This window comes from Coturnix japonica, chromosome 2 (assembly GCF_054131305.1).
Source record: "Coturnix japonica strain WE chromosome 2, WE-NBRP24, whole genome shotgun sequence".
NCBI classification, from domain to species: Eukaryota; Metazoa; Chordata; class Aves; order Galliformes; family Phasianidae; genus Coturnix; species Coturnix japonica.
In genome coordinates, this window is record NC_140664.1 from 124768608 (window position 1) to 124793504 (window position 24897).

Consider the following 24897-nt stretch of genomic DNA (forward strand, 5'->3'; position numbering starts at 1 on the left):
ACTTGCAACAAAACAGTCTGGGGCAGAGGCTTGTCACAAAAACAGCTGTTGAATGTACGGCACAAAAAATCAAAAGACATCCTTCTCTTTGTGCCCAAAGAGCTCTCTCATCTCTCTGGTCTCAGAAGAATTCCTTAAAAGAAAAATGAGCTCACTAACTATGAAGGCAAAGATGCCAATGGTAGATGAAGAGATTGTTGTAACTACCTCAGCTACGCCTATAATAATTTCTCCATCATTTACCTGCAGCACTACCTACATCATCTGATGAGCCCATCCATCTCCAAGCCAGCAACATTTCCAATCTAGTGAGCAGTCATTTGTCAAACCTTTCCCAGGTTGAGAGACCTGCCTTTTTGCTGCCCTTATCAGCTAACTATTATTACCACTGCTATGACTGCTAAGCCACAGAAGTGATAAATAAGACCTTCCCTTGCTCAGATCTTTTCACACACAAGAAAAAAAGATCTCAAGCAGTCAGACCTGATCCCAGCAGCTCTGATGGGCACAGAAGCACCTGCGGAGCAATACGAGCACCATCAGCCCAGCTGGTCACACTAGATACACAAGGACAGAGCTACAGTTGCTGACTTTGGGTTCATGTCAGATGCTGTGCAGGACACCCATGACCATGAGAATGGTAACTGCTGAAAGCTGAGCTACAGTACAGGATCACATTACTGGAGCACAAAAACTGATGGTATATGTTGCAGCCTAAGTCTCCCCGTTTTCAAATGTCCCGTGCCCTAGTGACTTCTGAAAACTCAGCCCTCTTCAGGAAGATATTCATGCTATTGAGTCTTCCATTTCCAGGTGGTTTTTCAGACATTCAGACCAGGCTGAGCTCCTGGAACCAATTTCCCTTAACTTGCTGTTAGACACAACAGTGAACACAGGCAACCTTCCAAGCAAAGCATTACTTACCCATAGGAGAGAAGCAATTAACAACAAAAATGTTACAACAAGCAAACAGCTTCTACACACTTAGAACTCAGCATTTCGAGAGGGATGATAAGACCCCACTGTGGCTGTGGGGTGTAGGGTCAGGCCACAGGGCCTCTCTTGTGCCAACCCTTGAGCTCCAACAAGGGCTTCACTGGCCCAGCCTGCTTGCCTGCTGCCCTCACTGCATCCATGAGCTGCATCCATTGTGAACAGATTGGAGAGAAAAAAAAATGTGGAGGACTTTCATACCTGGGTCCAAGACGTTCCAGTCAAGGACCTGCATCAAAACCTGAAGAGGCAAAAGGTCTCAATAACTGGGGGATACACACTGATGGAGAAGAGGAAAACCTCAGATTTCTTCTAGAGAAATTTGAGAGGACTACTCTAAGAAAGTAATGCGATTGATAGCCCAGCTGAAGTGCCTGTACATCTCTACTGCATCCAGGCCTGGGACACACAGCACCAGAAAGATACAAAAGTTTTAGATACCCCATCCTGGGATTGGATGAGGACCTGGGCAGCCTGAGATGCTGGGTAGCAGCACTGCCAGGGCAGGGGTGTATGGGAACTACTGAATCACACCCTGAAGCACTGGCTGAGCACCTGGAGCAAAGACCTGGTCAGCCCTGGGAGCACAGGTGAAGGCAATTCAACTGTGTGACTGGAAAGGGTGGAGCCTGGCTCCACCTCTCTTAGACCTCATTTAAGGGGTGACTGCTTCTGTGGGAAGATTTCTCCCTGGAGATCCCTTCCCTGTGGAGTTTCTTCTGTAAACCTAGATTGTTGGAGGTATCTCAGTGAAAGGCCATTATATCTTCCTTTGTAACATCTTTCCATCATGCCAGTCATTCTGTCATTACGGGGGGGATGAAATTGGATGATCTGTATGGTTCCTTCCAACCCAAACCATTTTATGATTCTGTGATAACATAAAATGTGCTTGAAGTGACAATTTCACATGAAATAGCCATCTAACCAGTGTCAGAGTGGTACCAAGGTTTGTTGTATTTATTTTTTTCCAGTAAAAATCCTGCTGTTAATAAATCTATTTCAGAGCTTCATAACATTGCCAGACTTTGGCCAGATGAGCCGTGTGGAAAAAAGTAGGATGGCAGAGAAAAAGTTTAATGCACTTGTGCATTTTTGTGGCCTTAAAAGCAACTAGAAATAAAATGGTTTCTGGCATAACTTCAAAAAAACCTTAAGCTCTTCTTTATTACATAGCTGTTATAATCCCCAAAAAGGTAGGGTTAGAAGAAAAGGCATCTTCATAACAGTCCTCACCAAATTAGCTTGTTTTAAAATCTGTTTGTGCTTCGAACAAAACGTTGCCCATTTCCTCAAAAGCGTGTTCCAAAATCTGAAACACTTTGTAGTTCTTAGTATTCAAATTATCTGCATCAGTATTGTGGCACTTGTAGTATTGTCCATATAGTTATAATTAAACCAGCTGAAGCATTTAATGATCTAGTTGTGCTGAACTTAAAGAACATACATTTTGAATTAGATTTTCAAACGAAGACAGCTATGAAACTGTAAGTATTTATCAAAATCTTACTGCAAAGTAAACACAGCACTTTGTGGTTTGGCCTCTGGAAATCAGTTGCCATGAAGACTGTGTGAAAGCAGATCTCTGTATAGTTGGCTTTTGGAGCAACTGAGAAGGTAAAGAACAGTGTGCTATCAACTTTTCCTCGGCTATGAGCCAGTTCTCAGGTGCTTGTGCACACAAAGCTGGAAGATGCTTTCAAGGATGTCCACGTATCAACAGTCTTAAAGTGAGAAATGGTGAGAAGTTGTGAAACACTGAAGAGCACTGTTATTGAAACAAGTTGTTTCTAGGTCTGAAAGGAACCAAGGAGATCTCTTAGTGAATTTCTGTATTTCCAGAAGTGGGAAATGACAACATGGAAACCTCTACTGCAATATACTGTGTATGTGAACAGTGAGCTGGAGTCTGCTCTGGATGTTACTCCAAGCTATAGAAAGATATGAGTGCTTCTTTGTCAGTGCAGCAGACACATTGTAGGCTCCGGACTGGCTCTCACATTTACTTTAACAAATGTCATCTTCATTAAAAAAAGTTATTGCTCTTAGGAGCAGGGTTTTAGATGTTGATAGATAATCTAAAATTATGCATATGACTTTTGCCCAGTTTACTTTGGGCACTGGGTTATTTCTCTGTTGCTCAACTCTGGCAGAATCAAAAGGTGAGGGAAAGTTTGAGCAGCCTGGGGCACCCTGGAACAATTGCTGCCTCAGCCTGAATCCTGGGGCTCGTGTCTCTGGGAAGTACTACATATTGGGCGCTGGTTTTGGAGGACAGATCAGATGCATTTGAAATATACTGTTTGTCTGGGCCTTGAACATGAAAAGGGAAAATATCCTTGGAGAGGTTTTAATCTGTGTTTAGTCATTGATATGATAGCGGTATTTGGAGCAAAGGCTTAAACAAATGCAGGCTTGTGCTCGAGAAATGTGAAGCACAGAGCACGTTCAGCCATAAAGGCATCTCGAGCAATTTATCTTACCTACTTGGCATAAGGCACAAGCATTTATTCTCCTCTACTAATAAAACCAACAAATGTACTTCTCCTTCAACAAACAGAGTATTTTACAATATATACTAAATCCTTTTACTTTTTTGACCTTCTGAGTGAGTGGCTTCTATTTCAGTTTGATGCAAAGCATCTCCAACTCTTTACTGAAGACACCTGCATTTAATCTGAGTAGTTTCAGAACTCTTTTATTCTCAGCAATAGAAGGCTGCAGTCATGCAACTCAGATGTGAAAACCAGTCTAAATCACTCATAGGGTCACATTTGCACTGAAAGCCCATATCTATCACATGGACTCCTGAACTAATTTAATCTTTGATACAAAACAATGAAACAACTCAGGAAAACGTTCTGTTGACATCCCATATGTACAGAGGTCCTGAAGCCACTTAGTAGGCCTGCATTATTGGCTGCAGTATAACAGAGAAATACTCAAAGGAGACTGAAATGATCAGCATTAGGTACCGTTAGCAGTCAAGGGATAATAACGTGAAGCTCAGAGAAGGCTCATTTATCTAATGAGAAGCAGTTCCGATTGCAAACATACTTAGAAGGTAATAATGAGCTTTCATGCCAAAACCCACAAATATTTCCAAAGGTTTCATAACATAAGTTGTTGTGTAATTACCCAGTTACAGTACTTAATGTGCCAACTCAGCAAAACACATGAGTGTATTCAGTGTAATATCAGTTGCTGAGGCTTACAGAAGTTTGTAGGTGGCAGGTCCTGTGTTGAAGAGACAGAAACGAAGCCACATGTGACTGAATCCATTTTTGGCTGAACACATTTTCAATTACAACTGGTTGAGAAAGCAAGTATTTCTTTCATACTGTTCTAGTTAAATCCAATTTGAAGTCTTTTGCATTCAGTCAAATGAACGCCAGAGTTTGTTCCTTCTTTCTCCCATTTTTCATGCCTCCTATCTCCATTCCACCACCCCACTTTCACTTTCTTGTTTAACGTCACTTCAACAAGCTCAGGTCACTAACTCAGGTAATGTAGGAATCTATCTCCAAAAGAGGCTGTGACAAAAACTGCAATGGTGTATTTATTTCAGCAAAGTTCTCTTAAAACATATTACAATATAATATTAACAGAAATGTCTAAACGGTATTTTTAACACAAGGTAATATTTCAAAGAAGGAAATTTTATCAGAAAGCACCACTTGAAACTAGTGTCTTTTTCACTGTGTACTGCAAGCTGCACAGACCACAGGACAAAGGGAACAATCCAAAATATTAAATTAAAGTAGTCAATGCATTCTACCCAATTTTTGACTTCAAAAATCACAGAAGTTTATATTTAATAAAATATATTTAGGTAAGCTCTCTCAAACTGCTAAATGCTTCATATTAAGTGATGCAGGCTTTTGTAAGGCAGATCCATTTTCCTCTTAAGTGAGCAGCACTACACAGTCAACATTATCTTCCTCCTGTAATTGTCACATTTTCCGCAACATTTCCTATTACCTGCATAAGTGAAACATCCACCTTTCTATGAAAGCTGCTTTGAAAGTAATGTTTCCTATCTTATTATCTTGACCCACACTCTCAGAGGTGGGTGTTGGTGGTATGGCAGTAGAGGTTGAACCTTCCCACCTACATCCCGTTATTTTTTGCCATGACAGACGGAAGCAGAGGGGCAGTCTGACAGAATGGTGTCTGACATGGAAGCACAGATGAAGCAAAGGTGTGTCGTTGCATACCTCCATGTGGAACAAATTGCATCTACTGACATTCATTGACCTGCTGAACATTTATGGAGCCCAAGGAGTGGCTGTGGGCATGGTGAGGGTGTGGGTGGTGTGTTTCAGCAGTGGTGACAGTGGGTCACCTCCACTGGTGCAGATTTTGACAAGCACAGCATGCAGGCTCTTGTTCATCACTGGCAAAACATGTAGCTAAGAATGGTGACAGTGTTTAAAGGTAAATGTTTTGTAGCTTAGAATTTGTTCTATCAAACAGTGTTATTGTGCTCTTTGTATCAGTTGCTTCCATGGAAATAAATAGGAGGCATTACTTTTGGAGTGACCGATACAGGCGTATTAACTTCAACTCTTTCTGTACAGACTTTGCTAGCCTCTGTACTTGCACTTACTCTACAAGACTTTAGGAGCATCCCCATTAGAAACAGCCACTGGAAGCAAAGGTTGGAGACAGCTTCCCAAGTTTTTAAGAGTATCCATGAATGCGGTATCAAAAGATACAAAAGAAAAAAAAAAAAAAATGAGTGCTGTACTTCACAGCATTATATTATGCTACTTAAAGAAATAAACCACATGAAAACTTGAAATAAAAAAGTTTCTATGCTGTAAATATAATTGTTAGGTTATATCTGTCCAGAATAAAGCATGCAATTAATTACAGCAAATGGGATAAGTGCCATAAAATTAGCATTCATTGTACATAGTTTGATTGCTTTTGAATTTTATCTTATGCAGGACTGTAGTGCACCAATTAACATTGCATGGAATGAGGTAATATATATCATTTTCATAGAGGCAAAGGCTATATACTGTGCTGTTAGTTAGACTACCATAAATCCACACTAACTCCAACACATTCCAAATTCACATTACTGTAACTAAGTGGACTGAACTCTTAATTTTGGCCATTTTTTTTTTAAAGATAGCAATGAAAACAGGCTGAAATGATGAGTCTTTCTTGACTGGAATAAGGCTAAGCTTGCTGTAAGTTGCAGTTAATAGCTGGTATTTAGAAGAAATCTATATTTTTTTTTTCATTGTGCAAATACTCAATCACAGTAGCAAAACTATATGAAATCATTACCATTACCAGATGGTTGCAAAATACTGTATTTCTGCCCCATGCAGAAATTAATTTGAGGGCAATTATGGGCACTACCCAAAGAATCTTCAGAAAAGATATACTGTATTTATGATTTCATACTCTGCAATCTCCCTTAGCTGTAATAATGCTCACTTGTAGCTCCCTGGTAGTTTCTGTATCCTTTAATAATGGCGCATTTAAATGGAAGTGCCATCACTGTGTGCACAACGCAGGATTGAAGCATTAGTCTTCTCCGTATTCAAGCAATTCCACTGGTAATACAAACTCGCTCAAGTAAAATATACACATACAAATCATGCTGTTAGATGTGCTATATGCTACATAAGGGCAAATGCTTATTATGTTCAAGTAAGATCTGCACTTTACTAAAGATGTATTAGATTACATCTTTAGTAAAGTGCAGATCTTACATTAGATTCCGATTATCTGCTACACAGGTTTAAATCCAGAATGACTCTTAAGCTATCATTTTAATGAGGGTGACAGCCTCTAAAACAACTGCATATGGTAAAGCAGACAAGAAAAATAAGGGGTTATGCCCGTGAGAAAATTATTTTCTTGACTTTTCGTCAAATAAAAACACAAGCATCTTGCTTCAAGCCTTCTCCAACATTGTCTTCCCTGCAGTTTCACTACAAGAAATATCCAGGTCTGCTCTCTGCAGAGCTTCTCTTGCAGCACAGACATCCTGATACAGCAGTGAGCTGACTGCTTCTGAGAGGAAGAAGGCCTTTGACACCCTCCTCACAAAACCACCTCTTTGTAGAGGTGAGTCTGTTAGAGAAGATATGACACCAGAACTGAACTTACTGTGGTTGTGTTGGCCTCAACACAGCATCCAGTGAGGTATATTGCAATGGGTTGCTCAAACCAAAGAACTGAAACAAGAAATACTAGCATTCTGTTTGGTGCAGGAGAACAATCTCTCCAAAGCCTGCAAATCTCTGTGTTCAAACCTGAAGAAAAAAGGATGAGGGAAAGATAACCACAAGTGTTAATGACACAATTAGAAAATTACAAGTAAAAATGGAAGCACCAGATAGAACTCTTGTATTTGGGTTCTAGCTTTTACAAAAAAAAAAAAAATAATAATAATAATAAAAATGATAACAATCCCCAGAACACGTGAAGAGCACAGGAAAGTGCATGCATTTGAGATGCATGTGCTCAGGCAGACACCCACAGTAAAGTCATATCATGTATACTAGTCTCACTTTCAAATAGGTTGATGGTAGACAGTCTGCAGCTGTCTTAATAATGCTCCTCTTACATACGTGACATACATACACACCTGCTCTTCAGCAGGGCTGGTGAAGGATGGCTGGAAGGATTTGAGCTACATGACAGAGTCATATTCGTTCCTAACTAACAACAGAGTGAAGCAGCAGTGATGCTTCAGGAGAAGAAAGGAGAGAAACACAAATCAGAAAGACCAGTTTGATGGAAGAGTTGGAAGAAGACAATAATCAGTGTCATTGAATACATAATTTCATTTTAGAATTAACTGAGCAATTTAACAAAATAGAACTTCTAAAATTAAGCACCAGTTCAGCAAAATAAGCATGCATGTGAATGGTATCCCTTTTTGGTCATAAAAAGAATTCATAATTGGTAAGAAACTGAATAAAACTCTGTTTCCTTTTAAAGCTTGACTTTCAAGACATGTTTCTAATACCTCCTTCTTTCTCATCATGCAACCATTCACTCGCTACAACTTAAAATGGGAACGAGTCTTCCCAAATTACTCAAAAGCAGATTACTTCAAAATTAACTTAGAAAGATCATTAGTTACAATATTCATGATGTGAACAGTGATTATGTTTTGTAAAAACAATGTTCTATTTTTGATCCAGGTCCACTTTTACGATATTGTGCAAGTATAATTCAATGTTATCATATTACCATTTCTACTTTGAGGCACGCTTAAGGCACTTAAAGATTAAGCAGAACACTTTATAAGATGTAAACAAATTTGCCACCGAGTGCACTTAGTCTTGTTGGCAGAGGAAAGTGAAAACAGACTTCCATTACTTGGCCACGCTGCTTTCAGTTCCAGTACCAAAAGTTATGTATTTACTCTCACCTGCAATTTTCTATGGTCCAGAAATAATTGGTTTTAAGAGACTCCACTGTAAAAAATAGTTTTGAGTTGAAGCCATAGATCCCTTGCCTGAAGATGTTAACAGAAGTACTATCTTGGAACTCTGAAAGCTCTCTTTTCTTTAAATACTGATCATGTAATTAAGATTATATTTAAATATTCCTAAATTTGAGAGCTCTTTAGTGGGACAATATGTTCATGTTGACACACTGCAAGGTGTCAAATGCAGACAAAGAATCAGAGTAGAATCCACATCCAATTTAAACCCCAGTTCTGTGCTATCTTTACTGTACAGAAATTAAGATGAAATCCATAAAATAGATACACTGGTTCCATGTTCACGAGTGATCTGATTGATCCTTCCACGTACGCAGTCAAGAGAAACTGATATCAGTGTTCCATTATGTACTTCAAAAGATGCACGAAGGGCCACACTGGTCCATATGCTTCCCTCTGGCATCTGCCCTCCAATCTGCTGAGCAATTATGGTGGGTTGCATGTGATCCATGGTCAACTGGTTGAGAGTCACTTTGAGCATACTGCATGAATGGATTAGCTTTAAGTTAAATGCAAGACTGGCAACTCCCTTTTCTGTAAAAATGAAGTACTTCTGAGCAAGCTGGCCAGATGAAACCAGCTGTATCTGTTTCTCATTGGATGAGATCTGGGTGAAATCCAGTAATTTGTTTCTCACAGCTCCAGTAGGCAGGCCTGTAACAGAAACTGTGGCTGATATGGCACTAGAAACTGCTGAAGGTATCCAGATAAGGCTAAACATACTAATCCCAGAACTATCTCCAAAATACCGAACACTACATTGTGCGGGAGAGAGTATCTCAAAGCTAATCAGATCTCCAGCAGCAACTTTTGTGGCCCCAGAAGCAGATATTGATGTATCTCTGTAATTTACCCCAGATTTAAATACATTCATTAATTCTCTGTTGGTACCGTTCCTATTTATATAAGAAATTAAAGAGAAACCCTCCCGAACACAAGTGTGACCCATAGAATACAATGCTTGGTGCAACACAAATTTGACAACGCCTGTTTCAGTGAATTTTATAGCTCTGCCATCATGAGATAAACTTAGCATGTAAGGGTCGGAAACAGAAACTATTTTAAATGTAGGTCGATAGTTGGTTTGGTAATGCATTGCTGTTGACATGTGTGCACTGATTGCTACAGCACCCGTGTCATGAGACAACCAGAACAGACTAAGTGGGCTATTAAGATCGTAAATATGTAAGTCTTTACTTTGATTGCAGAATTGGTTTGGGCTCCTCAAAAACACAGAAAGAGTTTGGCTGGGCTCCACCTCAGCAGCGCTGCTTAAACTGGTGCTCTGGAAGTATTTTCCTTCTGGCTGTTCAATGCGAACACCACTCAGCTCATAGCCTTCCTCGGTGCCATTTAGCTTTAAGGAAAGTTGCAAAAAATTCCTGCAGTTGTGTTTTACTGCAAAATTTAGGTCAGTCCACAACAAACCGTGTTGCCTGAATATCAGGCTGTGATCTTCGATGGACAGGATGTCACAGTGAAGCTTTTCCCTTATCTTCAAGTTCAAGCCAGAGTAGACCTGAGAGATGCCAGACTTCACGTTTGGTAAAATGATGTTTGCAGCCCAGGATTCTGATAGCTTGCTTTCGCTGGTTGCTGAACAAACCGTGTCACTGACAGTGGAACAAGGCATGGCCACCATTCCATCTTCACATTTCAAACACGCTTGGCATTCTTGCATTTCCTTATTAAAGAAATACTCTTCTCCACACAATCCCAGAGCTGCATCTTTCTCAGCTATTCCAAGGCATCGGAAGCCACCTGTTCACAGAAATAGGGCAATTTTATTGTTAAATTCTTAAAACATTAAATGTAAGAACTCTACAGATCTACATACATATCACGTATGTTTGATAAGTTATCTAATTATGAGAGAAAACAGAAGACAGCCCTGATGAATCGAAGACAGCCAGGAAGTAAATCTTTACTTGGAGTGTGGTGAGGTACTGTCTTTTCCTGCCCAGAGAAACTGTGGATTCCCCATTTGTGGTGGTGTTCAAAGCTCTGGGCAGCTGGATCTGGTGGAAGTTATCTATGCCAATATCCAGGGATTGGGACTCAATGATTTTCAAGGACTCTTCCAACACAAACCAATACGTGCTTCTATGTTAGATCGCTTTGCACTACTAAAGGATCCTTGCTATAAAACAGAGGGGAACTTGTCCAAGCTGAATTCAGTGGTTTAGAGTGGAAGGAGCAAGGAGAGAAAAGGGGCTGAACAGGGGAAATTCTAAACAAAATCTGTAACAGGTCAGATGTGACGTTGCTCCAAAGACACTTTTTTATAAATAAAAGGTATAGCACTAAGCAGTGAAGATATTTTCAACTAAGGTAGAGTTCCTCTACACAAAAAATGTCCACTGCTGCCCATGCATGTTATGGGCAGCGCTGATGTAGCTGTGATTGCTAAAGCAGTGCTTTTCAGTCTGAGGGACACAGACCTCAGGCATTCTGTGTACTGGTTTTAATGATCCTTCCAGAGACAAGTAGGAAAAACAAAATGCTAAACATATGGCTTAAAATCATTATGCAGAGTTTGCACATTCGAAATGAAGAAAAACACTGCTGTGAGACATGGGATAGCAATGGTCTTGATAGCCTAAAATAATCAGATGAAAAAAACACCACAGAAAATATCCAGAGATGCCATTCGGAATTACTTAATTTGAAAGAAGGTAATTTTGTGCTGTTGGATGGCACACTGTGACCTCAGTGGATCAAAGAATGCACACTCACAGAGCAGGTTTTAAAAACAGCCTGTAATTTTCTGTCAGTTTTCCAAGAGCACTGCCATCTGCTGTTGCCTCCAGCTGGAGCAGCTGGTGCCCAGCACCTTTGTGCACAGAGCCCTCAGGATCTAAATCAATGCACTTAATTTGAGACAACCAAAAGAATAACCACTTGCAGTTTGCGCCTCAGAGTTTATGTGCCGATGCACTAATTTCAGCATTTTGACCACACCTAATCAAACCCAATAATCACCTTTCCTACAGCTCCTCTTAAGTATCCTTTATTATCCACTGTGTTATTTTCTTCACAGGTGTTTCTTGGATGCATACATTTGCTTTACTCTTTAGAAAGTTGCTGTATCTAGGCAGAGATCACCTCCAAGACTGGGACTATAAGCATTTGACATGGACCCCAGCAAGCCAGTTTTCTCCACTGCTCAACACAGGACAGAGCCAGCAACATAGACTGCTGTCACAGGCAGAAAAGCATGCTCACATATTATGAACTACATACCAGAATAGTATATGTGCACCTGGCACATGAGGGAAGCCAAAATATTGGCTAAAATTCACTTCTGACACAATATTATTTGGCTGGGACTCTCACAGTATTCATTTATACAGGCTTCATATATTCACCCTCACACCTCTTTTTGTCTATCCATGTTTCATTCACTTGATTCTTCACTAACACATAGTGTTATGTAGGACCATATAATGTAGGATGTGAGGACATTCCTTTAGAGATTAAGTAGGTTTTCCTCAGAAGAGCTCGGTGTATAAAAGTAATATTTTTCCATTTGAAAAAAGCCAAATGAAACTTAAAATTTTATTCACCTGAAAACCATTTGGCTTTTTTTACAAGAAGCAAAAGCCAAATAAATAAGATCACATTTTTTCAACTACGAGTATTCTATAGGGAACACAGAAGGTCCCTGGAAAGCTTTCCTTTTGAAAACAAACCATTTTTCACCATGGTAATAGCTGCCATGAAACTACCTAACCAGTCCTGCTTCCCAGATCAACAGCTCCCACACCACTGAAACATGCAGGATGAGCTGATACTGAATACACAAATAGAACCATTTCATACAGCAGAGATGATCTGCAGAAGTGCTTAGACATACTTGTTTGTGCTATTTGCTTCTTTTTTATTTACATTTTTATTTACATTTAAGTTTTTTTATAAATATCAAGCTTTACAAATAGATGTGGTGACTACTCTTATTATGCTGTCTAGTTTTTAACCAGTTCTATCTATCTGCAACAGGTGCTACCCCTTCATGTACTTGAAATAGGTGACATCAAAGCAGCACATTAACTGCCTCCTACTGTGGACACAGCAGCAGCAGCAGCATTCTAACCTCTGCAGACCTGAAAAGGTCAAGGAGCAAACAGCAGCCAAACATCAGAAGGCCAGCACAGCAGCATGCTGTGACTGCTTCCTATTTCTCTCTACCATATTTCTGACAATCTCTCCCACCTCTTCCAGGCCCCTGCTCTGGACACTGCTGCACCTGATTTTATTGTGAGCAGCCCAGCTGCATTAAAGTTGTTTTGTGAATTCACAGATATGAAGTTGTCCCAGTTTTGTGCCCTCACATGCAGTCAGGCTGATCTTGTATGCCTGGCAGCCTTATGCACAGAACACAGCCAGCCACATGGATGAACACTGACAGAAAACCTTAAAAAGCACATGCAATGCTCACACAAACATGTACAGCACAGATGGCTCAGGCCTGTTCTCTCTAGCTGCATGGCACTGAAGACCGGTAGTGCAATATGTACACACCATATGGGACTCTCCAGTGACTGGTCCTAAACTGTCTGATCTCCTTCAGTCACTGGCATCTGAACACACATGTTCACCAAAGCATGAGGTCTGGATACAGTTGATGGTCCACAGACCTCTTATACTGCTTGCCTGTTAATCCAGCCTGAATTATGCCTCCTTACTTTCCTCTAAATACTCATAACAGTTTTTCTATATTCTCATACTCATCTATTACCCTCCATAACAGATCTCATGCAATCTCTAAATCCTCTCCCCACATAGTAAGTCCTATAGACTCCCCTTTAGTTTGCACGGTGTCCTGGAGAGAGTGCTTTGGGCCATCTCCACTTGGCAGATTCACTTCAAGGACAACAGTTTGACTGCTCTCCTGGGACTGTGTGAGGAGAAAACCAAGCACTTTGATAGCTCCTTGGTGACAAACATTTCCTCAAATGACCTAACAACTCCCATCCCAGATAAAAGCAAGGAAAGGCAGCAGGGGAAAGAGGTATGATGCACAGAAAAGTGGCAGGGTGAAGAAAGAGGGGCTCCTAGTTGTACAGTTTTTTGCTGCTATGTTTTCCCTTCCCACTTGAGTTGGGAGCATGAGTTGCTACAGATCCAACAAACTTTGCGTGCAGCTGAAGAAATCACATACAACATCTGGAATTCGTATATCAGATCACATCCCCACCTACCCTACATTACCCAAAACAAACATCCAGTTTCAGATGCCCTTCTGACAAGTTAATTGCAGTTGTGTAAGATAATGAGCCATCATGAACAGACAAGCTCAAAGTAGCAATCTTATCAAACAAAAAATACAAACAGCACTCCCTCTTCCATGACAGATGATGGGGAAAATGTTGACAGAACAGTGATTCCTAGCCTGGGTGATAGGAGACAGATTGTCCTCACATCTTCATAAGCCACCATTAGAAATGGGAAAAGAGGAATCAGAGGAAGAGTCTTTTCCTTTCAAACACATTGCTACTGACTGTGGTCTGACAAACCACCATTATCACAGTAGTATTTTTTCCTCCAAACTTCTCCTCCAGCAGCAGAAAACAGCTACGCTTGGTCTGGGTCATCCCACACAGCCCTCTGGATAAATTCCTTACAGCCTTCCCTCTCCCGTGTCACAAACTAGAGCACTACCAAATGACTCCCACATTGGTGGTTCTCCTTTCCTCAGACTGGGTCCCTATAGGTTTCCTTACACAAAACTACCAGCTCGATAGCATCAAACCCAGCCTCCTACTAAAGAAGAGACCAAGCCTTTCAGATGCTTCAGTTCAAACGTTGTGCCCCAGGCTGTCCTGCACCTAATTGCTCACCAGTGAGGCTGGCTACAAAGAAGCATCTTGTCTCTTCTTTAGTTAAGACTGACTCTAGAGGATGGAAAGCATACAAGCTGATTAAGTATTTCCTTGGTTACTTTACTGAGTGTACTTCAGTACAAGTTGTGATTGGTGAAGTGCTCTATTTGATCAGTTTCTTTCATGTTTTGGTTGGTTTTGTTTTGGCTGACCAGGAATTATCCTAGTACCTGGATACACTTTGCTCAGTATATCTGTTAATTTTGCTCTTTGTGTCTGACTGCCATGAGAAGCAATGAAGGCTAAGTGTGAAGTTTACAATTCCACTCAAATCCAATCTTAAATGACTGAAAATTCCTCCACACTCACAAATGATAAAAACTGTTGATCATTCCTCAATATTTGACAATATTATTGCTTGAAGGAAAATAAGATTGATGAAGAAAGACTCTAAAAGCACCTTCATTAGATCAAAACAATATGTACCTCAGTGCAGCTGAAGGAAAATGACACCAATTTTTCTCCATTAGGAATGGAATCTTTGATTTTCACTCCATTTGCACCAGCATAAACAAGAATACGGTCAGGTTATAAGAGGAAATTAAAATCAAAGCATACAAACACCCAAGAAAATAAGGTAAAAGGGACCCTCCAAAGGTGCTAGTGGATATTATGTTCTAAAGGGCCTATTATCTGTCCACAAGAACTGCTATCAACCTAGAGCTGACTGTTTCTCAACCCCTTTGATTCCACCAAGCTGAACATACTGTTACTCACAAGCGTACAGGCCTGAACCTTTATCTATTCTTCTGACCTGTTCCTGAAGATCTAATTATCTTCATCCTTTAATTATCAGAGAGTATAACTTACCTGGAGTATTCAGGCATTTTATTCTCTCGCCACAAATGCTAGGAGATTCAGTGCATTCATCTCTGTCCTGTAAATTACAAGAATCATACTGAAAAACTTTAATGCATCACTCAATTGGTCTTGAGGACATTGCAACAACTTTTCTAACATTAGGAAAGGCTCTTAAAGATATCTAGTCTGGGAGGAAGGTGCTAACTGAAAAACATCCAAGGAAAATGAAATGATAAATTAACTTTCCCTCTCAACACGCTCTACTCTCACCATACAGTAGGTAGAGCTGAAAGAACAAAAGGCTACACTTGCCTTGAAACACTCACATTAAAGAAAATTAGACAACCACAAGAAGCTAAGAACTGGAGGCAACTTCTGGCAAAGAAGGCACTGTTTTAAGTATCCTGATATAACTTAGGATTTTTAAATGGAAGCGACCACAAAAGCACCTTCCTTACATTCCAGTTTTGTATAGTAAAATGTATTTAACAATTATAAATGTGAATGTTAAACATTTTATATCCTCATATGTTGTTTTTAAGCTAGAATTAGATTTTACATTTAACTGATAACTTTGGTTTCCAGTTTATTAACAAAAGCATGACCATTAGTTTTATGTAATAAAGCTTTCCTCTACTTTTCCAGTGCATCCAGCAGTTCATGTAGACTGGCCTGGCATTAAATAAATGAATTTATGATGCATAAGTGTATTTCAGGGTATACTTTTCTACGAGGATGTGCAGAATCAATGACCTGGCAGCTGCTAGGCTTGGGAAAGCTTTACATCCAGCACATGTTACTTAGTGCCCTATTTACAGCAGCAAATAGCAATGAGAAAACCCAGGGAAAACTTTAGGCAAAATAGACAGCTCTGTGAATAGTTATTTGCAGAACCTCATCCCTGTATGTCCAACACAATACTTCATAAACAGTAAGTGAAAGATACAGAATGATTTTTCACCTGGCAAATCCGGTCAGAGTTTGCAGCGCAATCGGCCATTTGGAAAAAACCAGCAGGACACAATGTGCATTTTTCACACTGTGAAGGTGTCTTTTGGAAATTGCAAAATTCATCACTTTCACAAAGACCACAGTCCAGCAAAGATTCCCCTACATTTATCACTTTTGCATCCACTTCTACTTTATGCACAGAGTACGACTTCTGGAGATGATTCCTGACCTGGTTCTGAAGTCCTTGAAGATGACTTTCAAAATAACTTTGAATATCTTCTTGCAAACTCTGAAATGACATTTGTTTCACTGTGTCAAAAAGCATGCCATACTGCACTTTGATCAGATCCATTTGCTCATACATTTTTCTTTGCTGTTCAAGAATCTCCCGTTGCTGGCTAACCAATACATGTTGCTGTTCAGCAAGTTTCTGCTGTAAATCTACAATGATCTGCTGCTGGCTTTTTAGCATTTCAGTAAATTTCTCATGACCTTTTGCAAGGTGAAGCTGCAGTATTAGAGCGTCTTCAGATGGAACTTCATTTTCTCCTGAAATACAAACAACTGGTTATTTTCCAAGATAAATTATTTTCCAGGTTGCTGTGTTATCTCTTCAAAGGTATAACAATTTTAATGGGTTTAATGAAAAGGCACTTTAAATTCAAGTCATGATTTAAAACCAGTCCCTTTACTATCTCTGTAGCTCCCCCATGGGACTGCAAGCTCTTCTCTTTCATAGGCAACAACATTTATAGTTGGAGATACTAAAAAAGACATAATCAGCTCCTGTGCTTCAGGGTAAATTAATCATCACTGGGGGTAAATAACAGATGAATCATCCCTATGTATATGTCAAATACAGTAAGGAACAAATGGTCAATTTTCACTACAGAGTGATAAAATTTTGTGAGTACACTGAGCTATTGAAAGTAGTAAAAATAAGGGTCAATAACAAAGAACTGTAAAAGGAGTCTATGATACTAAGTACCAGCAATAAAATGGGAAGAAGAAACTCAAAGGTGATAAAGGTGAAATTATGTACTCACTGAAAAAAAAATAGGAACAATTCCAAGTCTTTTATAAATAATAATAATAATAATAATAATAATAATAATAATAATAATAATAATAATAATAATAATAATAACAAAAAACACTGTTGGAAGATGATTGACACCACTCAGGAACCACCTGGAGCTAATGTAGTATATACCTAGACACAAACCATGGCCTACAAAGCTATGTCATCATCAGTTCACTACTCTAAAGAGATTAAAAAAAAAATGCAAAAAACTCACTAGGATTAATTATAAGAGGTACGCATAACAGAAGAAAATGTATCATCATTGGCATTAAATTAACTAATACAGCATATGCACAGTGTTAACAAAAGCCCCAGTTCAGTAAGACACATCATGCAGAGCTGATGTTTGAGCACATACTTAAGGAGCACTGTCTTCAGCCAGTAACTGGCTGACTGCTAGCAGCAAAAATAGCTATAATTTGAAGTACTGACCACAGTGAAACTACTCACGTGATGGACCAACTTTCAGTGATCTCTCCCCTAACAGCCTTACAGAACTCTGTTACAAAGGCAGTGTTCCAGTCAGTCAATTCACCTTTGCTCCTTCTAGACGTCTAAAGCTCGGTGGGTGACAATATGAGACCTAAGAAATCCTTTGCAACTGCTTGTATTTCCATTTTTATTTTATAGCATTGGACTAAATTTAGCCACACTGTTATACATCAGTACGAGAGGCCCTTTACTGCATTAGTTGGAGCTATAGGCAATTCACAGTGCCAGAGCAATACTGAGATAACAAAGCTCTTGCACAAAAGAGAAGACTCTACTGAAAATAAACGACATTCAATTAAGAGGAAGGGGAATCTTGTTTGTCAGAAAAGCTCTGAAGTCCAAAATAGCTCAAAAGTTATTATGCCCTAAATGTAGCCATTTCTCTCCATTAACTGTCTAAAGGTAACACCCTCAATGAATGTCAGACTGGTTTGTCTCTAGAACACTGGCCTTAAATCGTTCAAGATGAATTCTGCCACAGGACATGTTTGGATGTTAGTATACAACAGCAATCCCAGTTAACTGCCCTTCCGCTGCTGATGCAGTATTACCTTTCATACACACACCATACACAGCCATAGCAAGGAATGTTTTGCAGGTATCTGCTCCACATTTCCACAGTCTATTCACAGTATAAACAAAGCACCTACTGAGAATGCCTTGGAAAGGTCACATCAGTCTGAGAGGGTGCTGCATGTTCCCTCAGGAACAATCTTACTGCAGGAAGACTGAAAGAAGGCAGTCCTCCTACTGTGAGGAAGAGAAGGAGGACTGTGAGATCTTTAATGGGACCCAGGATGGTGCCACTCCCTCCTAATAACCACAGCAGATGGGCACTGGGCTGCAGACACTTCTCAGTGCACAGAAGAATGCAACAGCATGTGCCAGGTTTGGCATGTATTTAAATATGGCATCTGCAAATTATTTTGCACAGATGGAAGTGTTTGGGTACACAGAGGAGTCTGTCCAGAAGAAAGCAACAGGAAAATGGCTCAGGAGGGAAAAATGAAGAATTTAATGACAACCGATCAACATGAAGAGAAACACACAACAATGGCAACAGGTCATGTGCATTCCTTCATTTGGGATGCCAGCCCTTCATTTGGAGTAAGATGCGGTCAAGGAGTTGCTGGGAAACAGCATTGAATCTGCATAAAGGTGTACATACTAGTCTGCAAATCAGCTCTCAAACTCCTCCAGTCTTGGCACTAGTCTCTTTGGAAGAAAAGAAGCAAAAGACATTTGCCCCCAGATTATCATCACATGCTGTTTGAGTAGCTGCTCTCCCCAGACACTGGTAAATGTGTTAGATGCTTCCATGTGTGATTATCACATTTCATTACTGTATTCCACAGGTCATGCATTATTTCTGTGCAGAACCATGCTTCAGCTGCAAATGAGAGTTGAAAAACATATTCTCTGCACTGTTTCAAGAAGTCTGCTGTTCTGTGTTCAAAAGGAAGGTCTCAGAGGTCTTAGGTATATGCAGTGAATGTTAGAGGTTGCAGTCAGAGTAGAATACTGGATGTTTGCCTGTGCACTGACTTGAAGGAAACCAAAGACTGTCAACATGGCTCATTTTGTTGTTTCTGATGCCAAGCACGTGGGATTTCTGCTAAATGCTGATGAATCCAACATGCTGTTCTTCTTCTACTTCTCAGAAAGAAAGCTGTCTTGTGAAGGACTGCATTCAGTGTTTGGAATGGGCAAAATGCATACAGGCCCTTTGTCCAATCCAGACAGAATGAAATGTTCAGCCCAGATCATCACACAAAGAGCCATGGCTGCTGCAGTATTAAATAGGTTAGTGGGCAGTGCTGTCCACTTCTTCTCTCCAACACACATGACGATCATCAATGCCTCAAGTGAGAATGGCTGCAATCAGTGAGGTGTGAAAAGGAGAATGCACAAATCCCTCTCAGCCACTGCCCATGAAATATCACCCATTCTCAATAGGTTTTTTAAAGGAAACTTCTAACCACACTCTTGCTCTTCTAAGACTTCACCTGGCACCATGACAGCAAAGAGCATAAAGTTGAAAGATTTCGCTGCATATGTGTCAAGTCCCAGAAATCCCCAGCATCTTCACTGTTCCAACTTGCTTTATTCTCCAGTACTGTGCTTTCCTGTGTCAGGAAGCAGTACCTAACCCCAGCTCTATGGCCTAGGAAATCATGGGTGCACAGATCTCATGATGGCAGCTGCAAGTACCATGACTGATCTAGGGTCTCTAAAGACAGTCCTGGAGTAAGAGGATATTTAGAGTCTGTGTCTGATACTCTCAGTGAAGATGCAACATGTGCCTTCAGCACCATTCAAGAAGTGTCGCTCTTCTGTCCACGCTGTCATTATTATTTGCCAGGATCTGTATTACTTGGAAATATGGATGTTGGTAAGCACAAAGAAACTGCAAATATCCTGGGTCCTTTTGCAAAAGGAAGGTAAGGCGATTGTGATAAGGGTACAAAGAAAATGCACAGAAGCAGAATAAATGGAGACATCTCTGCTTTCTGCCCACCCTTGGTCACGGGACACACAGAGGTTCTGCAGAACATCTGGGAGCAAAGACAAAGTCACATATTGTCACAGTGAAGGTGGAGAAGGGGGGTGAGGGGAGGAAGGGGAGTTAAATCTCACAGTCTCACCTTGGGATTGGCATTACTGAATTCCGGAGGATGTTTTGGAGGAGGCATCACTCCATTCAGTAGATGCCCAAATTGAGGCTCTTGTCTGCAGAAGCCACACTCAGCTTGGCCACAAGGATGTGACAAAGTTCAACCGTTCATCATGTTTTCCCTTAGCTTTGAAGTGAAATCATCCTTCCTCATAAAGTTTATATCTCTCAGACAAGGCATTAGGCAAAAACACAAACTGCTCCGTGTTCATTAAAGCCCAGCTGATGCTTTTAACATTGGTAAATCCACACATCCTGGACAATCACACCGCATCTTTCGCTGACCCATGAGTGTAACCCTGGACATGTCTACAGGGATGCTAAGCTGACAGGGGCAGTACAATGCTCTGAATACTGGGCAGTAAGAGGAGCTCTGCAATTTGTTGCTGTTTTCAGGTGGCTATCACAGCACAACCACATGTGAGCAGCAGCAAGTTCCTCACCAATAGCACTGGTTCATTCACTCTGGGTGCACAACGTACACACAACTCAAGCTCCGGACAGTGCTGCTACAAACTAACAAAATCCAGAGCCGACAATTGCGAAGACAATCCGAGAACTGACACTTGCTTTGAAGCAGCACCGTGAAGATCCCCTACTCTACCACACTTCACCTGTTGCAGAGCCCCTGCAGGTGTGCACCCACAGAGGTGATACAACAGAGCAGAGCTCCGCACTCAGCGCCACGGCTCTGCCTCCAAACCGAGCTGCCCGGAGTCACAGCCCGGAGGGACGGAAACGGGGCAGCCCCAGCGCCTCCCTCCCCGCCCGTCCCCCCTTCGCCCCGCACCTGGCTTCACGTCGCAGGTGAGCTGCACCCCCAGGGCTCCGCCGCCCAGCTCGGGCCCGGCGTAGGCGAAGTCGTCTCCCGCGAACTGAGCGGCTCTGTCGGCGGCGCGGAGCAGGGCGGGCTCGGGGCAGCCCTCGGAGGCGGCGGAGCAGCCGTGGCCGCGGGGCCGGGGCCGCAGTCGGGGCGGCAGGCGGCACTCCAGGCCGTGGCAGTCGCGGCGGGTGGCGTTGGAGGCGCAGCCCCCGGCGGGGCAGGGCTCGGCGGCGCTCCCCCTGGCGGCGGGGGGCGGCCCGGAGAACGGCGCTTTGCCCTGCGGCGGCCGGAGAGGCGTGGCGGTGTGCGGGAACGAGCGCGAGGGGCGACCGGCCCTGGGGCCGCAGCGGGCTCCGCGGCACGGAGCGGGGGGAGCCTCGCCGCCGCAGGACGGAGCCCGGCACGGCTCGCCGCCGCCCCCAGCGCCCAGCAGCGAGAGGCAGACGCCGAGCCAGCAGCGCGCCCACCACAGCCGTCTGCCCGGCATCTCCGGCCGCGCCTGCAAGAGAAGAGAGGCGGCAGCGGTCAGGGGAGCCACCCTCGGTGGTGGGACCCCCCCCGCCCCGTCCTGTCTCGTGCGCGTGTTAAATTACATCTCTTCCCCCACCTTCCTTCTCATCCCTCCCGGCCGAACCTGAGGGAAGGTGCGAGTGCTGCCTCGGGGCTGAGCTCCTCGGCGGGGCCGGTGCGGCTGCCCGCAGCGGGGACTGCAGGGGAATGGCAATGTGCAACATTCCTGGGGCTTCGTTTAGCATCAGATTTCCCAAGCGCCTCCCTTTAACTCCTTCGCTTCTCCGGCCCCTCCCGACAGCCGGTAGGACCCGGGGCTGCGGCTGTACCCGAGGGGTCGCCCAGGATGGAAGAGTGGTGCTCGGAGGTTGGACTCGTCCCAACGACTTGATACGCGTTAAAAATAATAAGGAACGACTCCAGAAGAACAGGAATAAGGTACGTGCACAGCGCAGGTGCCAATAAGCAAGTTCTGTGCAGCTGGGAAAAGTTTCTGGGAGTGTAGGGCTCTTGTTTCCCACTTTGATCGTCAGAAAACTGCATCAAAGATCACCGCAGCCACCAGGTCCTGTTTTCTCTGATGCTGCTATCGCTGCAGCATAGGCCAAAGGAGTGATTTTGACTTCACAGCAGCTGTGCTGATGTGTATTGCCTCTAGATAAAGCAGCTTTCCTAGCTGCTTCCCAGCAGTGCCCACCCTGAGGTGCAAGAGGCAGCAGTGTACCTTTCATGTGCTGCAGAGCGTGGATAACCCTGCAGCAGGAGCAGCCTCACTTACCTAATCTCTTCCACATGTTGCTAGTGGATAACACCACCAAGGACGTGTCCGCTTCAGCACTGACTGTGGGTGCTGCATTTCATTGTTTTGAAGGTGGCCAGCACAGATGCAATAATTATGGACAGAAAACAAATCACAAGAAATATGAGTTATGAATTACCCTCTGCTGTCCTTCCATCCATGGGCTCACACCCGTGTCACCTTGCTCTCATTGTCTTAGCAATGCTCTCACACAGTGTATTTGCTATCAGACACACAGAGGTAGGGTACCTCCCTGCTGACTTCTGTGAGGCTGGTGGCCCATCAGGTTGCAGGGCTCCTGCCCATGGAAACCTGAAAGCCCCACCAGACCAAGATCTACATGAAACTCCTGGCACTTTCTAGACTCTCTGCCTGGAGCTTCAGCTGATGTAGGATCCATGGTCAACCACTTGGGTTGACCAAGTTTTCCTATGGTGTCCAGTACCTCTACAATGAAGGGCAATGCAATAAACAGAGATAAACCTTCAGGATCTGTCCCTCCAGGACATGCTCAGCAGGAGAGTGTCCTGAGAAAAGAATAGAAACAAAAGAGTTGTTTAAAACAGGCATCTATTGGGAGTGACCTATGTACAACTGTCCTTTCCTGAGATGGAAATACAAGCTAACTGACCTCACAAGGCCCCTTTTTGACCTGCTTTTTAATGATTTTTCCCAATTGCACCAGGCTGAGCCCTCAGGTACATTATTCAAGTATCTCAGGGATGTACTGGAGAGCAGCTTCCAGTTCACAATGAAATTTCAGAGGGATCTTTTTTGTTTTTGGCTATAATGTGAACAGAATTTAACTGTTCCCATTTTTCTCCAGCAGGATCCTGTAATTTAGGCCGTTCTACATCCATTCCTGACCTTGCTTCATCTTTTATATTAAAGGGAATATGTATGAGCTGAATTCTCTCAGCCAGAGCAGCCTAACAGTGGTTAGCTGTGCATTCAGACTTTCTCGTATTACAAACCAGGCAAAGTAGAACTCATAAAATGCAATATAAAAATGATTATAAAAAGGGTTCAAAGATTAGCGGTTTCTGATTGGATGTATGTCCACTAGAGACAGTGCTGTAACTGCAGATCACACATATGTACCTGAGGTACCGTTAGGGCGAATGGCATAATCACATCAGCACAGACTTCATTACAGGGCAGGTGTTGAGGTGGGCTTTCCCTGGTCAAAGAGACCCTCGGGGGTTCAGCCTCACCTCGGGGCTGCCCGAGTCCGCCGGAGGGCGAGGGGCCGGATGGTGCCAGCAGAGGGCAGCAGGGCTCCGCGCCTGGCCGCGACCCGGCCCGCCAGGGGTCGCCCCGCAGGTCGGTAGCAGCGGGTGCTGCTCATATTATGGTCCTGTTGTTTCGTCGAAGCCCGTCCGGCACGAATTTTCGGGTTCTTTCCTAATTTTCAGTCTCTGAAAAGCATGGGAATAATGTTGAGTTTTCCCATTGAAACTACTGAGATTTTATTTATTCATTTATTTATTGCGATCAGTGGCTAAGAAAGGAAGAAAAAGAAAATAAGGACTAAATCCTGCTGTAATATATCCGGCTCATTACCAGCCAGCACTTGAAGCACTGGCTTTCAGAAGCATTCTCAAATTTCAATTCCAAGCTGCTTTCAGATTTGCTGAGTTTCCTGCTTAAAAATCCTTTTTGGATGTCCGTGGACCCTCAGTTTTTATTCCTGGATTAACTTTCAAGCAGTGTATTCTGCACACTGTAAAAGCATTGCTAATCAAAGTAGTACAGATGAGCTGATTTATAGTGTGTGCTTGGGGACAGACAAGGTTCTTCTGAAAGAGTGATCACCTGGAGTTACAGCATGAATGGACTTCAAGCTTTTATCTCTTCTTTCCTAGAACAACTGACATGCCAAACAACTTGCAGTGATATCTGTGATGACTAGTATGCTTTATTGTTGCTCAGTCACAAGCAAGAAAAGGTTGAGCTACCTTGGCATGTGGGTACTGAGCATCGGGGGGAAATAAAAGTAAAGTACACAGCCATCCTGTGTTAGAAGATCAGTGCCATAGATCACAGATGACCCAGAAACAACAGCACCAAAGGCTGCAGCATAGCTACAAACAAAAGAGGAATCCCATTTTGTAAGCAAGTTTGAGAATGATGTGATTATCAAAACAATTTTAAGGAGTTATCTGAATACATCTTATATGTAAGTTGATAAAAAATAACACTTTTCAGGATGTTAGTACACTTTTTACTATTTACTCTTTTTTAACCTATACTTCTTTTCAACATAGCGTGGTTAAAATAGTACAAAGACAGGAAATACAGACTTTCTTCAGTTGCTGAGAGAAAATGATATCCTCTTCACAATGTAGTTTTGACTGCATTATAGCTGAGTGAGGAATGCACATACCACAGTCTGAAAAGTGATAGAT

General features: G+C 42.3%; 1 protein-coding gene across 2 annotated transcripts; it reads right to left on the bottom strand.

Moving 5' to 3' along the window:
- Nucleotides 1-4539: 4539 nt before the first annotated feature.
- On the bottom strand, nt 4540-21943 carry LOC107308986 (uncharacterized). 2 transcript variants are annotated; one of them, XM_085538754.1, is made up of 5 exons: nt 21815-21943; nt 21148-21679; nt 16118-16656; nt 15166-15232; nt 4540-10234 (listed from the first exon to the last, which is right to left on the bottom strand). In XM_085538754.1, the coding sequence occupies exons 2-5, from the start codon at nt 21665-21667 to the stop codon at nt 8715-8717; spliced, it is 2646 nt and encodes an 881-aa protein (XP_085394880.1). In that variant the 5' UTR covers nt 21668-21679; nt 21815-21943; the 3' UTR covers nt 4540-8714. The 2 variants fall into 2 exon arrangements, with proteins under 2 accessions (XP_085394880.1, XP_085394879.1); XM_085538753.1 differs by having other exon boundaries at nt 21788-21913.
- Nucleotides 21944-24897: the final 2954 nt, after the last annotated feature.

What these genes read in the sequence shown, in the direction of transcription:
- LOC107308986 (XM_085538753.1), bottom strand. An exon ending in ACTCTGACCGGATTTGCCAG is followed by an intron (nt 15,233 to 16,117) that starts GTGAAAAATCAT and finishes TGTAATTTACAG; the next exon opens with GACAGAGATGAATGCACTGA. An exon ending in AAAATGCCTGAATACTCCAG is followed by an intron (nt 10,235 to 15,165) that starts GTAAGTTATACT and finishes TTCTGTGAACAG; the next exon opens with GTGGCTTCCGATGCCTTGGA.